At 42.8% G+C, this 14,059-nt stretch overlaps 1 protein-coding gene across 8 annotated transcripts in view; it reads left to right on the top strand.

Moving 5' to 3' along the window:
• Positions 1 to 13,085, top strand: part of Nin (ninein) — a 101,108-nt gene extending 88,023 nt beyond the window's left edge. For 7 of the 8 annotated variants that reach the window (XM_032907876.1, XM_032907878.1, XM_032907880.1 and 4 more), the window contains 4 exons: positions 976 to 1,077; positions 5,027 to 5,224; positions 8,449 to 8,562; positions 12,535 to 13,085. In XM_032907876.1, the coding sequence (XP_032763767.1) occupies positions 976 to 1,077; positions 5,027 to 5,224; positions 8,449 to 8,562; positions 12,535 to 12,744 (624 nt within the window). In that variant the 3' untranslated portion in view covers positions 12,745 to 13,085. Of the gene's footprint in view, positions 1 to 975; positions 1,078 to 5,026; positions 5,225 to 6,757; positions 7,267 to 8,448; positions 8,563 to 12,534 lie in introns of those variants that run through there. The other variant, XM_032907881.1, reaches the window with a different exon arrangement.
• Positions 13,086 to 14,059: the final 974 nt, after the last annotated feature.

The following is a 14,059-nucleotide window of genomic DNA, read 5'->3' as shown; positions in this document are numbered from 1 at the left end:
AATAGTATGTTTATATATGGGTATGTGCACATGAGTGTTGAGGCCAAAAGAGGGTGTCAGATCCTCTGGAGCTGGAGTTTTTGGCTGTTGTAAGCCGCCCAACGTGGTTTCTAGGAACTCAGAATATCTGGAAGATCAGTATGCGCTCCTAACCACTTAGCAATCTCTCTAGCCCCTAAAACCCAGGTTTTAAAAGCAATACCAAAAACGAGCAAAACAAACAACAACAAAAAGCCTTTTGAAGGTTTTAAGAAGGAGGGACAGAAGTGCACGGCACAGCTATCTACTAATAAGAGGAGAAAGCAGAGTGGACCATGGGGCGTGCCAAGCTAATATGACCGGCAAAGCTCCTCTGAGAGGATTAAGAAATTCCTTACCTCCCAGTTAATGTTTGATAAGTATTTGGAAAGAAATGTGCATCTGAATAGAAAGAATTTACTTAGAAATCCATAAAGAAAAGCTTTTGATTTTTATCTTCACTCTTATTTATGAAGTTAAATGTTAGAGGAAAGAGGAAGTTTCTGAAAAATGGAGATTAATAAAACCCTGATGGGAAACAAGCATCAGGAGTCAGTGAGATTGTATGTGAAGCCGGGGCAGTGCTGGCTCAAGGGGAGAGGGAGGGGCTGTGTTTTCTTAAGTAGTTTTTCCACTAAGTATGCGCTTGGAACTTATGTGCACACACACACTTGTGGGCACAGCTACTTCGTTGTAGGGTAATGTGTATTTCTTACGGTGGGTGGCAGAGAAGTTTAAAGCCAGCTTGCCTTAGGAAACTCTGGTCTTTGTGAGACGAGGTGGTTAAATCCAGATTGCTTAAATGCCAGCTGTGCACTAATGTGCACCGAATTGTTGTTTGTAGGTTTCTTTGCAGAATCACCTTGGCTTTCTTCCGAGACGAGAGGTCTCTAATGCAAATTTATCAAAATAAAAGAGAGCAACTCATTTTTTAAAAGTTTTGTTTGGTTTTTACAGGTCAGTCAGATGAGTTCCCTCGAGCGAGAATTAGAAACAATCCATTTGGAAAATGAAGGTCTGAAGAAGAACCAGGTGAGACTGGACGAGAAATTAATGGAGGTTAGTACTGGAGTAAACTATCTAAACTGGCCAATGCCTACGAGCCACTTCTCTGGAGAGACCAGACATAGCATTGAATTCCTCTGGAAAGGTCTAATTGTCAGCCTTGATTCTTTGGTCTATCTTCCCCAAATGAACAGACAAGTTTGCTTAGTTACTTACAGTCATAGGTATCCATGCTGCTTTGCAGAATGAAGCGTAACTTTAACCCCAAATATAAGAGCCATATATATCAATAAATGTGGATCGCAGGACTCTGCCTGATACTGCCTGAGGGGCCCAGAGCTCTCTTGTCATTGGTGTATATGTAACGGTTTCCCGATGTATCCTATCCTGCATTGTTTTATGATATCATCACTCTCCAATTACCTGTCGAGATGTATGTAGAACTCTAAAAGCATTTAGGTTTCTTTTCAGCAACTACTATCTTTTTTTTTTTTAAGATTTATTTATTTATTATATATGAGTACACTGTAGCTGTCTTCAGACACACCAGAAGAGGGCATCGAATCCCATTATAGATGGTTGTGAGCCACCACATGGTTGCTGGGATTTGAACTCAGGACCTCTGGAAGAGCAGTCAGTGCTCTTAAGCCACTGAGCCACCTCTCAGCCAGGAATTTGCCATCTTATAAAATATAGTTCAGGGGTAGAGGGACTTCCCTTGCATGTGTGAAGCCTTGGGCTGGATTTCCAGTGATCAAAAAACAAAGTATTCATGGCTTATGGCAACATTGTAACTCAGCTGTACCCTGGGAAAGGTACAACTGGCAAATGTTAAGCTGATTTGGAAAACCGATCAATGTGTGTTCACTTGGCCCAGCAACCAGTGTGCTTTTGAACCATTACAGGATAAAAACAAATGCATAGCCCTCAGTAAGCAAATAGTTGATGGAGATGGTTTGCTGTGGGTAGATGAAAAAATAATCTAACATGATTAACATAATAATCTAACTATAAAATCTGTATAAGAAAGCACACATAGAATGTATCTTGCTATCGTCTTAAAATACTGTGTGTACATATTTTGTTTTGTTTTGAAGGCAGGATTATAGAAAGGAGGTTTTCAAAGTATTTTCTATTTGTTTGTTTAATTTTATTGTGGTTTTTCAAGGCAAGGTTTCTCTGTATAACCCTGGCTGTCCTGGAACTCACTCTGTAGACCAAGCTGGCCTAGAACTCAGAGATCTGCCCGCCTCTGCCTCTCAAGTGCCAGGATCAAAGTCATGTGCTACCTCTGCCTGACAAAGTATTTTCCTTATAAAGCTGCATATATGGCAAGATGCTTTAGTACTTAGCTTTAAAATAATGTGAAATGTGGGCAAAGGTATCACATTGACATTTAAATGACCACTGAGGTTTCTGACAACTTCATGTTCTCTAATTTATCCACGAATGGGAAGATTGGTGAAATCTCCATAAATGCATTCAAAACCGTGAGTTCAGCCTGTGCTTTGATGTAGATAGGAAATAGTTAAGAGGCTCTGATGAGTAAGATATCTGAGGCCGAGCTCTGGTAAGACCCTGAAGGGTGGCAGGGTGAATGCACTTATCCAGTGCTGGACTTGGTCCACACGCTCTACCAGTAAGCTGGATCTTCGCCTGTTTGCCCTAACCTGGGAAGCCCCCTTCTTCCAGGCCCATTTCTATTATTAACAGGCATCAGCCACTTCCTGCCATTCTTTTTCTCTAGTAGTAAATATTTGCTGATAAGGAAAATGAATGTTCCTGGTACCGGAAGTGAGTAAGGGAAAAGCATGAATTTAAACACAAAAAAGAACATTTTACATACTATTCTAGTGAAATTCCCATTAGGAAGCAAGACTGAGTTATTAATTCTACAGTTTATAGACTGGATTTGTTTTTCCTCCTTCACTTTTCTGAGCCATGTAGCTCAGGCTGTCCTTGAACTCGCCATCCCTTGGCTTTTAGCCTCCTGAGTGCTTCTAGCACACATCACCACATCTAGTTCCAGATTGGATTTTGAACAGCTCTTTTGAGATAATTCACATCCTGTACAGTTTAAATTATACAGTTGGGCTTGGGGTGTGGTTTTACTTCTTAGACCTTGGGCACATGTATATAACAACTTTACAGCTTTACCCATTTTTAAGCTTATAATCCAATAGTTTTAATCAAGCCCACTGCTTCTAAAACCTTTCATTACTCTCAGCTCTAACTCTTAGGCGGTAACCACTCTTCCGACCAGCCTGGTAAGTCAGGTTGCAGTATGATTGTAGAGGGTGGTGTATTGATGCTTTTGCTGTCTTTTGTGCTTAACCTGAGGGATCCCCGGATTCCTTCCTCTCTGGCAGTTTTCCCATCGGTGCGGCTGAGGTGTGATGAGCAGGCAAGGAAGTGTTCCTCTCTCAGCGTCTTTGGGGTCAGAGACTTTGAGAAAATGATTCTTATCTGGTGCACACACTTCCTTGGGAGACGTCTGCCTCGTCTCTACAAACTAGTTTAAGGGGCACATGTGAACACATATCCACTCTGGTGTAATTAAAGATTATAAATGAGGCCGAAAAATTCACAAGTTCACAGCCAACCGGATTACAGCAGATGAGGGTGCCGCTGCAGAGCTGTAGTTTGTAAGGTCCTTGACTGTAAGCTGACACACAGCAGAGGTGACCTTGGCTGCTGAAATATTCTTATTCGTGTGCTATAACTTGCGCTTTTCTTACTCTTTCTGGAGCTCCTGTAATTTTCTCTTGTTTTTGTTTTGTCTGTGGCTAACCTAGAACTCAGTGGTTGGAAGCAGCAGAGTGGGGCGCAGCTCTGTGTCCGAGCTAGTGTGTAAAGGTAGAGCGCTCTTTTAGTGAACTCTCACGGCATGGGGATGTCTCCACCTCGTCTCCGTGCAGTCATTTCTGTTCATTGTGGCAGCTCATACGTACGTGGACAAGAGCCAGTATACATTTTTTATTTTGCTTTAACATAGAATGTCTATTTACAAGGGTTCTCCCCAATATTTAAAGCAGTTTGAAGAAAACTGCCACTCTTAGGAACCTGTAGGTTCATAATCCCGTCAAACTCTTTATCCTAAGTAATGCAATGTTTTCATATCTACAACTACTACTATTTCAAAATGGACATAGCCCAGAGACTTAGAATTTAAAAAAAAAATGGATAGTGGCTCTGAAACTTCATAACATTTCGTTATAGTTGAACTGAGAGGTCCTTCACCCTCCCATAGGCCCGGAGGTGCTTCCTCTTGAGTTCCGTTCCTGCTCACGAGTATTGCATGCCTCCCATTGGGCCCGAGTCTGCTGAATGTGTTGACAGTTGAAAAGTAGCATGTTCCATTGGCTAAAATGCATTCCTTTCCATTCCTTAAGTTTCATCGGCATGTTGATACACTGTTTCCTTGCTGTTTTCAACAATACTTTTAGCTCAGTTCTGGGTGACCTGATGCCCCACACTAGCCTGTCTGGTTGCTATTTGAGGCTATAACTCCTAGTAAATGAACCAAGATAGGTTGAAATAATTTTAGGTACAATAATCTTAAAATGCTCAGTTGGGGTTAGAAGATACATAGCCAACGAATTAAGGATTTCATGGAGATTTCTTTACAAATCTCCATGGTGGTAAGGAAAATGAGAAAAGCTTATAGCAAAAGCACTCTCTCCCATCTTCCCAGCTCCTGTCTCACTTTTAATAAAAAACTGTAGATATAATTTAGATATGCTATGTATATCATAGACCTCATGCCCTTATAGTCACTCAGGAGTGAGGAAGGTCTGTTCTTTCAAGTCTTGATCACTTCATGTATTATCTCCAAGAGGCAACCAAAGGGCTCTTCCCACACACTTCCACCAGGCTGTGTCCTGCTTAAGTGCTCAGGACTATGAAGGCCATGAAGGGATGGATCCTGGGCTCAGTACTCCCTGCTTGGCACCTTCCTTGGCAGAAGGCCCTGCACTGACCAAGCTTTGCCCTTGTCCCTCAGATGCAGCCCCTGAGGTCCGCTGGGACGCATAGCCCATCCTCTCACTGGGATCTGCAGTTGCTCCAGCAGCAAGCCTGTCCGATGGTGCCCAGGGAGCAGTTTCTGCAGCTTCAACAGCAGCTGCTGCAGGCAGAAAAGAGAAGCCAGCACCTGCAGGAGGAGCTTGACAACAGGACCTCCGAACCCAACACAGTGCAGGTACGGAGTGCTCTTCTCTGTGGGGAAGCTCGCAGCATCCTGTCCACTTTACCCTTGTTTGAAAAACAAACCAGTCCGAAGGTGGGGATGAAGAGCTCTGCCTTCCCTGTACACACCCACAGAACCGCAGTGCCAGCACTCGCTTTGGTTTCATGTTTCCTTCCAAGTTCTCTCCTTGTAAGTCAGGCAGCTGGGCCTCCTTTGCACACTTGTGCATGACAGAGGATCAAGGTTCCTTGTGCATAGTGCAGAGTTGGCCCAACAGTCTTGTCTGGTGCCCAAAATGTCACAAACTCAATCCTGGGGCAGGAATCTCCACTGACAGACATTCTTGGTTCTCCGTGCAGTGTGGCCTGCTGAGGTCTGAGAGGTCACAGGCGGGGATTCTTTATAACTAATGATGGAGAATGTGCAGTTCCTTAGCGCCATGTTCTTAGTTACCTAGTTCACTTTACTCAATATTTGAAAGCTTCAAGTTTGAAAAACAACCTAAGCTCCAAATAATTGTTTCTCCTTAGTATATAATCTTTATTTTTTCATAAATTTGTTCTTACTCATATAATTACTAGTGAGAAACAAAAATAAAAATGTCTCCTTTGTTTATATCTAAGTCAATTCTTTCTAGTTTACAAATACTTAAGGCCCAGTTAATATTTGATAAGGAGTTTTCCAGTTCCTTAATCCTCTCAGAGGAGCTTTGCAAGTCACATTAGCTTTCTGCTTTCTCCTCTTATTGGTAGGTTGCCGTGCCGTGCCGTGCCGTGCCGTGCCGTGCCGTGCCCTCACTCTTCTTAGCACAAACCTCAAACCTTTGAGAAGTCTTTATATGCTTGAAAACTCCATGTGTTTAGAAGCTTTCTATGTACTGTTCTCACCTCCCATTATTAGAGTCAGCTTTTAAGATCTAGATTGTTTGTTTGGTCGGACTGCTAAAGCCATGCCCAGCTCTCCGCAGACCACCTCAGCTCCCCAGCACTACGGTGAAACTTTCTAATAAAAACGGCTTTCATCGAGTATGAAAGGGAAGCTTCAGTTCTTCATTGTGTAGTAGAAGTCTGAAACCTTGGCCTCTGTTTTTGAAAGGCTCTCCTAGTAATGTGGCTAAGAGGTACTCATTGCTCTCCCAGACACAGTTTTTCCTAATCTGCCCATCAATATTTGAGAATTAAAAAAAAACAAAAACAAAAAACAAATGTCTGCTCCAAGAACTCCAGTATTAGACAGAAACTAAGAAAAAAATCCTTCAGCCAGAGAAGCGCCTGTTAAACACATTAGCATGGCTTCTAGGCCCTTTCTTTTTCCAGTTGCTGAGCTGACGCTAATTCTAAGAATACTGCACATTATACAAACCTGCATGGTGCCTGTGAACAGAGGAAGTTCCGTCTGCCTCTGCGTTGCTTTGTTTGCACGTGTAGTGTGACTGTGTGTTCTAAGGATGTGTTTGTGTTATAAGTGCGTGAATTTAGACTCCCCTACAAATAAGCCATAATCTTGTCACCAGGGTGAAGTATCCCACTTGCCTTCTTTCTCTAGGCCTTGCTACCGGAGCAGCGAGCGGTGCACGCAGATTCCTGCAGGAGGATTGGGCACCTCTGAAAACTGGGCTGCTGTTACCATGACAGTCTCAAATGCACACATGCACACATGTACACGCACACCGTACACAGACATGAGCTGGGACATGTTGGAATCAAGTGCTCTTTTAAATCATTCGACTGTTACTTCACGGCTAAAGCCTTCACAGTATTGTCTCCCCTTTATGCAGACGTGACAGACTTTGTGAATCAGTCACAAACTTCAGCTTGCTACAAATCAGCTTATTTATACGGTTTAAAGAGTGGATTTAAGATTCTTGAAAGCATATATTCTATATATTTTCTCATTCCATATGATGTAATTATTTTTAAAAGAAGGTACTACTTTTATATATGGAATTTGAAGAAAATCAGGGTTATTTATACTGTTTTTGTATAAGATGTACCATACTTTTTGACAGAAAAAAGGGAAATTTTGATGCAACAATAAAGCAAAATTTAAATGTACGGCTGTCTTCTTTGTTTTCTTCTGCCTTCTCCTTTGTAGCACTCAGTGTCCATTGAATTACCTGCTACTGTGGTTTTCTGTTTTGTTTTTTGAAGCAAGCATTATTCCTTATGCATAAACATTAAAAAGTCATTATATCTTTTAAAATATAGGCCTTCTTTTAAAAGGCCAGACCGCCATGGCCCTGTGTATTGAAACTGCGTGTTAAGCTTTTCCTAAATACAGATTGTCTTCAAATCGGTCACATGGTTTCATGTTTGAGCATCCTCCATGCTTGTCAAAGTACGTCTCTTAAAAAATAGCTATCACCCAGTCGTAAAAACTGAACCACAATAATCATAATAATTGATAATAATCTTAAGGACTTGAAGCGCCTCCTAAAATGTGAAATTCCTGGTGTGGGCATTTTTATAAGCGAGGGTATGAGCAGTGTCGTCTCTCTCCAGGTCATTTTGTTTCCTCAACTCGTGTCTCCTCACTCCCACCCTGGTGTATGAGAGGGAGAGGAAAGGCTATGCCTCTTCTGTCCTGTGGCTTTATCTGGGTTCAAATGTCTGTGAGGAGATGTTTTCCCTTCTAACCTGCTCTGATGATAGATGCGCCCCCTAGTCCGATGTTGGCTTCACACTGACACATCACTGAGAGTCAGGGGAGTAGGGTGGCTGGCAGGAAGAAGTTCAATATGATGAAGACGACACCAACCCTTGGATGGTCCCCAGTCATTTCACAGGAAAATGAGAGGCGTGCATTGCAGTTGACTGGAAACATTAGGTGACCCCAAATAACCCAGTGTTTGCCATGTTCAGAGGCCTGCGGGATCACAAAGACACAAACCACAGTAGAAGGTTGGTCCCCTGCTTTAACTTACTTTGAATAGTCACTGTGTTAAAAGTGCACATGGGTTTCAATCAGGGGTTTAAGAATTAATATCAGGGGATGATGGAGCCAAGGTAAGAGCCTTGTCTTTTCCTAGATTGCTCTATGATTGTGCTACTTTTCTAAGGTATTGTCAACATGTGCAGTGCCCACAACTCCCATTACATCAGAAACCCATCCTCTGGTTACAAAGGAAAGCATCAGCTGTCCTTTCTCTAGGTGTCTATGGGGACAGTAACTACCAGTACCTCTAGTTGACATGATTTTCAAATGATAATACACTTCTTTCTCCCTCTTCTCCTTAGGGAAGCCAGGAACACCTTGTAAATCTCATGGAAGAACGAATGATAGAAGTTGAGCAAAAACTAAAGCTGGTGAAAAGGCTTCTTCAAGAAAAAGTGAATCAGCTCAAAGAGCAAGTAAGCCTCAGTCACTTCTATCTGTCCTGACACTCCAGTTTGTATGGGGGTACACAGGGTGTGTGTGTGTGTGTGGGTGTTTGTGTGTGTGTCTGTGTGTGTCTTTGTGTGTGTGAGTGTGTGTGTGTCTGTGTGTGTGTGTGTGTGTGTGGTGTGTGCGTGTCTGTGTGTGTGTCTGTGTGAGTGAGAGTGTGTGAGTGTGTGTGTGAATGAGTGTGTGTGTGTGACTGTGTGTGTTTGAGTGTGTGTGAGTGTGTATGAGTGAGTGTGTGTATGAGTGTATGTGTGTGTGTCTGTGTATCTGTCTGTGTGTGTGTCTCTGTGTGTCTCTGTGTGTGTGTGTGTGTGTGTGTGTGTGTGTGTGTGTGAGTGTGTGTGTGTGAGTGTGTGTGTGAGTGAGTGTGTGTGTGTGTGAGTGTGTGTGTGAGTGTGTGTAACCTCAGATGTTGGCCTTTGGGAGCTATCCACTGTGGGTCTCCCTGATTAGGCTAGGCGTTTCTCTCCCTGCACAGGGTCACCTCTGCACTACTCACTGTACCCAGTTTTTTATATGGGAGTGGGTTTTCTCATTCTACCATGTGGGAATCAAACTCAGGCCCCCATACTTGCAAGGCACAGACTCTATTAGCTGAGCTATCTTTCTAGCCCCAACATTCTAGTCTGAACTCCAGATTTTGCATCTTTTTATTGCTGCTGATTTGTGTTGTTAATAAAAGTTAATTCTGCTGGAGATGTCTAGAAAACTTAGGAATTACTTTCATATAAGCCCCAAAATAAGAATTCCATTCCACAATTTTTTTTCAAAACTTCACTGAGGCCTTATAAGATTGTCCACAATTTTATACAGTATATTTGCTAGCAGTGGCTCTCGTCTAAAGTGTTCTTAATGAAGTTCAATGGCTTGAACCAAATATAGATTTTTTTTAATCCAGGATATGAAATATACATCTCTAAGTAAGCAGAAGATGATACATTTATTTTTTGAAATTGGGTAATAAATGTAACATTGGCTTTCTTGTTCCCAGTAGTTTGTGACAACCTCAAAAAGTACCTTGGGCTGATGAAATGGCTTGGTAGGTGAAAGGTATTGCACCAAGCCCGACAACCTACGTTCAATACCTGGAACCCATGTGGTAGAATGAGAGAACCAATTCCCATAAGTTGTATTCTGACTTTCACACGTGTATATGACCCCACACACATTCAATAGTTAAGCAGACAAATACTATTTTAAGCATCTTATTGCTATCACCAGGCTCCAAAAGCCTGCTTTGAATGGGGTCTGAACTCCCAATTCTAGACCATTAAACAACTTGATCTTTTTACCTGCTAATTATAGACATGACCACTCTGTTTAAAAACTACCTGTGTATAAAACAAACAAACAAACAAAAAACGTGGACAAGAACCTTTTCCTAGCCTCTCAAAAACAGAGGCTGAGACAAACTGGTTGGGTACAGAGCAGAATTTGCCAACCCTGGTTTTCTAGATACATAAAACCTAAGAATATTAGTGCCAGGAGAGAGATCTAAATGCCGATGCATGCAAGAACAGATGCATGCAGAAACTTTCCTTTGCTCTGTATCTTAAACAGAGAAGGACGGGGAGGAAAACCCCTTTTGTGAGCAATTATCCAGGTAGTCCTTTGTGTGTTCCTATGGTCATTACAAGTTGCTATGTGTCACATCCTGTTCTGGGCACTAGAGACACAGCTGTGAGCAAAGTGAAACTCCTGGGCATGTGGAGTGTAAATTCTAGCAGACCTAGAAGACGCCAAGAATTTCTCCAGATGGAAGCTTTAAAAATAAACAAGAGATAACTCTATTTTCCATATGGGATCACACAAGATCTAGAAGCCTAAAGAGAGCTTCCTGAAGGCCTCTTAAAGCAAGTCTAGAGAGCTGGGTAGAGAGTTGTAGGAAAGTAGTCTATAGAGCTGGATAGAGAAATGAAGGAAGGCAGTCTAGAAAGTTGGGTAGACAGATTAGGGAGGCAGTCTAGAGAGCTGGGTAGACAGATTAGGGAGGCAGTCTAGAGAGCTGGGTAGACAGTTAGGGAGGCAGGCTAGAGAGCTGGGTAGACAGATTAGGGAGGCAGTCTAGAGAGCTGGGTAGACAGTTAGGGAGGCAGGCTAGAGAGCTGGGTGAACAGTTAGGAAGGCAGGCTAGAGAGCTGGGTAGACAGATTAGGGAGGCAGGCTAGAGCTGGGTAGACAGATTAGGGAGGCAGGCTAGAGGCTGGGTAGACAGATTAGGGAGGCAGGCTAGAGGCTGGGTGACAGTTAAGGCAGTCTAGAGAGCTGGGTAGACAGATTAGAGGCAGGCTAGAGAGCTGGGTGACAGTTAGGGAGGCAGGCTAGAGAGCTGGGTGAACAGTTAGGGAGGCAGGCTAGAGAGCTGGGTAGACAGTTAGGAAGGCAGTCTAGAGAGCTGGGTAGACAGTTAGGGAGGCAGGCTAGAGAGCTGGGTAGACAGATTAGGGAGGCAGGCTAGAGAGCTGGGTAGACAGATTAGGGAGGCAGGCTAGAGAGCTGGGTAGACAGTTAGGGAGGCAGGCTAGAGAGCTGGGTAGACAGTTAGGGAGGCAGGCTAGAGAGCTGGGTAGACAGATTGGGGAGGCAGGCTAGAGAGCTGGGTGAACAGTTAGGGAGGCAGAGGCTGAGCTGGGTAGACAGATTAGAGAGGCAGGCTAGAGCTGGGTAGACAGGAGGCAGTCTAGAGAGCTGGGTAGACAGTTAGGGAGGCAGGCTAGAGAGCTGGGTAGACAGTTAGGGAGGCAGGCTAGAGAGCTGGGTAGACAGATTAGGGAGGCAGTCTAGAGAGCTGGGTAGACAGATTAGGGAGGCAGGCTAGAGAGCTGGGTAGACAGTTAGGGAGGCAGGCTAGAGAGCTGGGTAGACAGTTAGGGAGGCAGGCTAGAGAGCTGGGTAGACAGTTAGGGAGGCAGGCTAGAGAGCTGGGTAGACAGTTAGGGAGGCAGGCTAGGCTGCAGTAATTTAACAGAATGGGGAAAACGGGGTGTGGGCATCTGTAAATACAAACCACTGCTAGCTCCTGCTGTCCTAAGAGAAGAGACTAGGAAGGAGAGGAGAATCAGCCAAGGAGAAAGCATTTACTTCTATGCCTAGTAGTGTGAATCTTGTCCTTTAAGCATGAAGGGTCACTGAAATGTCTTAATTGAAAGAGGTGTGGGGAAGGAAGGAATGGTGAGTTATGACGTTTCACAAATAAGTTCTGAAGTGTACTGTACCTGCCAGCTACTTAAATTATTATGACCCTGGAAATGGCAATAAGTCGGCCATTCTGTAGCCACTCCTTATTCTGCTACCTGCTTGAGTCTGCTATGGAATGGTGAGTATAAAATGTGGGGAAAAAGATTGAAGGCAAGAACAGGAGCAAGAATTAAGGTACCAGGTTGGCTAACAAACGTGCTGCCTCCCTGTAGACTCCAGACTCTAACCATAAGAGAGGGCATACCTTTGGGGGATTGGTTGGTAGAGGAGAGAAAAAAATGGGTTAAGAGAAGCAATTGCCAAAACAATTCCTAAGCTGCTTAATGTTGAAATATCTTGATATATATATATTACACGTTGTAGTTTTGAATGGTGAAGCACATCTATGAAGAGTGGATATTAATGCAGTTAAAATCTCAAAATGCTATGTTGGACAAGCATTTTTAGTATTTTTAAAAAAAGATAAAGTAATAGCACGTATTTAGATGGGAAAAATTAATTTTGGAGCCCTTAAAAAATAATTCACTTTTTGTTTTGTAATTAGGCTTTAGTATCAGACTTAATATTTGGGAATACAAGCAGAATAAATCCACACTTCTGTTTGCATTGTACACCGGTAAAAGGTACTGATACAAAGCACACAGGTAGCAGAACTGATTTGCCACTATTAACTTCCCCTATGCTTTAAATTGGGAGTTGTTAACACAAATGGAACCAAGATGTTTCTTGATCTGTCCTAGCTCTGCAAGAATTCAAAAACAGATGCCATGGTGAAGGATTTGTATGTTGAAAACGCCCAGTTGTTGAAAGCTTTGGAAATGACTGAACAGCGACAGAAGACAGCAGAGAAGAAAAATTTCCTCCTAGAAGAGAAGATTGCCAGCCTCAGTACCATTGTCAGGAACCTGGCCCCAGCACCACTGACTTCTATGCCTCCTCTGAGGTCATAGGCAGCCCGAAGGATGCATACCAAAGGATGCACTTTACTGACACTGTAGGAATGTGTTAATAGGTCCTCCAAACCCTCCAACTAAAACACTTCAATGGCTTAAAACCAAGCCTCCCCGAAGTCTGCCAGCAAGGAAATTGGAGGCTCCAAATGGGTGCTTACTGGAATTCCACAAATCACTATTTAAATTTTGCTATTTAAATTATTCATAAGCACTGAACTTTTAAAGTATGCTCTGGATCGCTACCAAGAATGAAATTAACTTAGCCTTAAAGTCCTAGTTTTTAATGTTTCTAAATTGCTGTTATCTGTGTATGCAATCAAGGGTCCTTTTAAGTTTGACATCTGACTAGAGTGGTTATTATGATCTTTTTTTGGAAACATTTGAGTGGTGAAATCATTCTGCTTATAATACTTTAGTCTCCTTAATTAATTGGCTAACTGTGGTTCTGTTTAGAGAAACCTTGGCCAATAGCGAGCCACTGAGGTCAGAGAAGGCCCATGTCCTGATCCAGTTCTTGCTACTCTTGCTGTATAACAGATTCAGAACTAACTTACTCAGCTGCACTCCTAACTAATCCTTTAAATGCCCTTTCTCTTCTTCCTAAAGCTTTTGTTGTCTTCTAAAACATTGATAAAACTGTACTCTTAACATTACTGAACTAGAGGGAGACCACAGACAGACAGACCACTTTGGAGTAAAAAGCCACTCTTGGAAGATGGTCCCATGGAGCATGGTGGAGGTAATTTCGTCTCTCCCAAGCCTTGGAAGTTCATGGACATATCTTTGAGTTTGTGTCAAAAGCTCAGGGAACGATGTTAAACCTTCTGTCTGAACTACTTGCTTGCTGCCTGGCCTCTCTAAGAACTGGATATATGTAAACCACACAACCTTATTGTCTTATAGATTAACAGCCATAGACTTTTGACTTCTATATTTAGTGCACTTAAATATCTGAGAAGGCCTTGACTGTAGAGTTAAAAACTTCTCCTACTAACAAAGACTTTTTACTGTTCGTTTAATACAGGTCAAGATGTCTACGCTTCTGACCTTTTGATACCTCATTATCTGAACTTATCTCATACTGTGGAGAGCACTGTCATGCTATCAGGGGTAAAAGAGATTAGACAGTTTCACTTTAAGAGGTACAAGAGAAAAGTAAACCATTGTGTATGGGAAGGGACCCAAGACAAGTCATATAGGCTGAGAAGTCACATGACTCGAGGAAATCTTGGGCCATTTCCATCAGGACTCGTTGGGATTCTTCAGAGCCTCCAGCCCAGAGCTCCCTCTACCAAGTTCTGACGCGGCACAC

Source organism: Rattus rattus, chromosome 7 (assembly GCF_011064425.1).
Source record: "Rattus rattus isolate New Zealand chromosome 7, Rrattus_CSIRO_v1, whole genome shotgun sequence".
In the NCBI taxonomy this organism is placed as follows: Eukaryota; Metazoa; Chordata; class Mammalia; order Rodentia; family Muridae; genus Rattus; species Rattus rattus.
The sequence above is the reverse complement of the archived record's forward strand: the minus strand, read 5'-3'. Positions and strand labels throughout refer to the sequence as shown.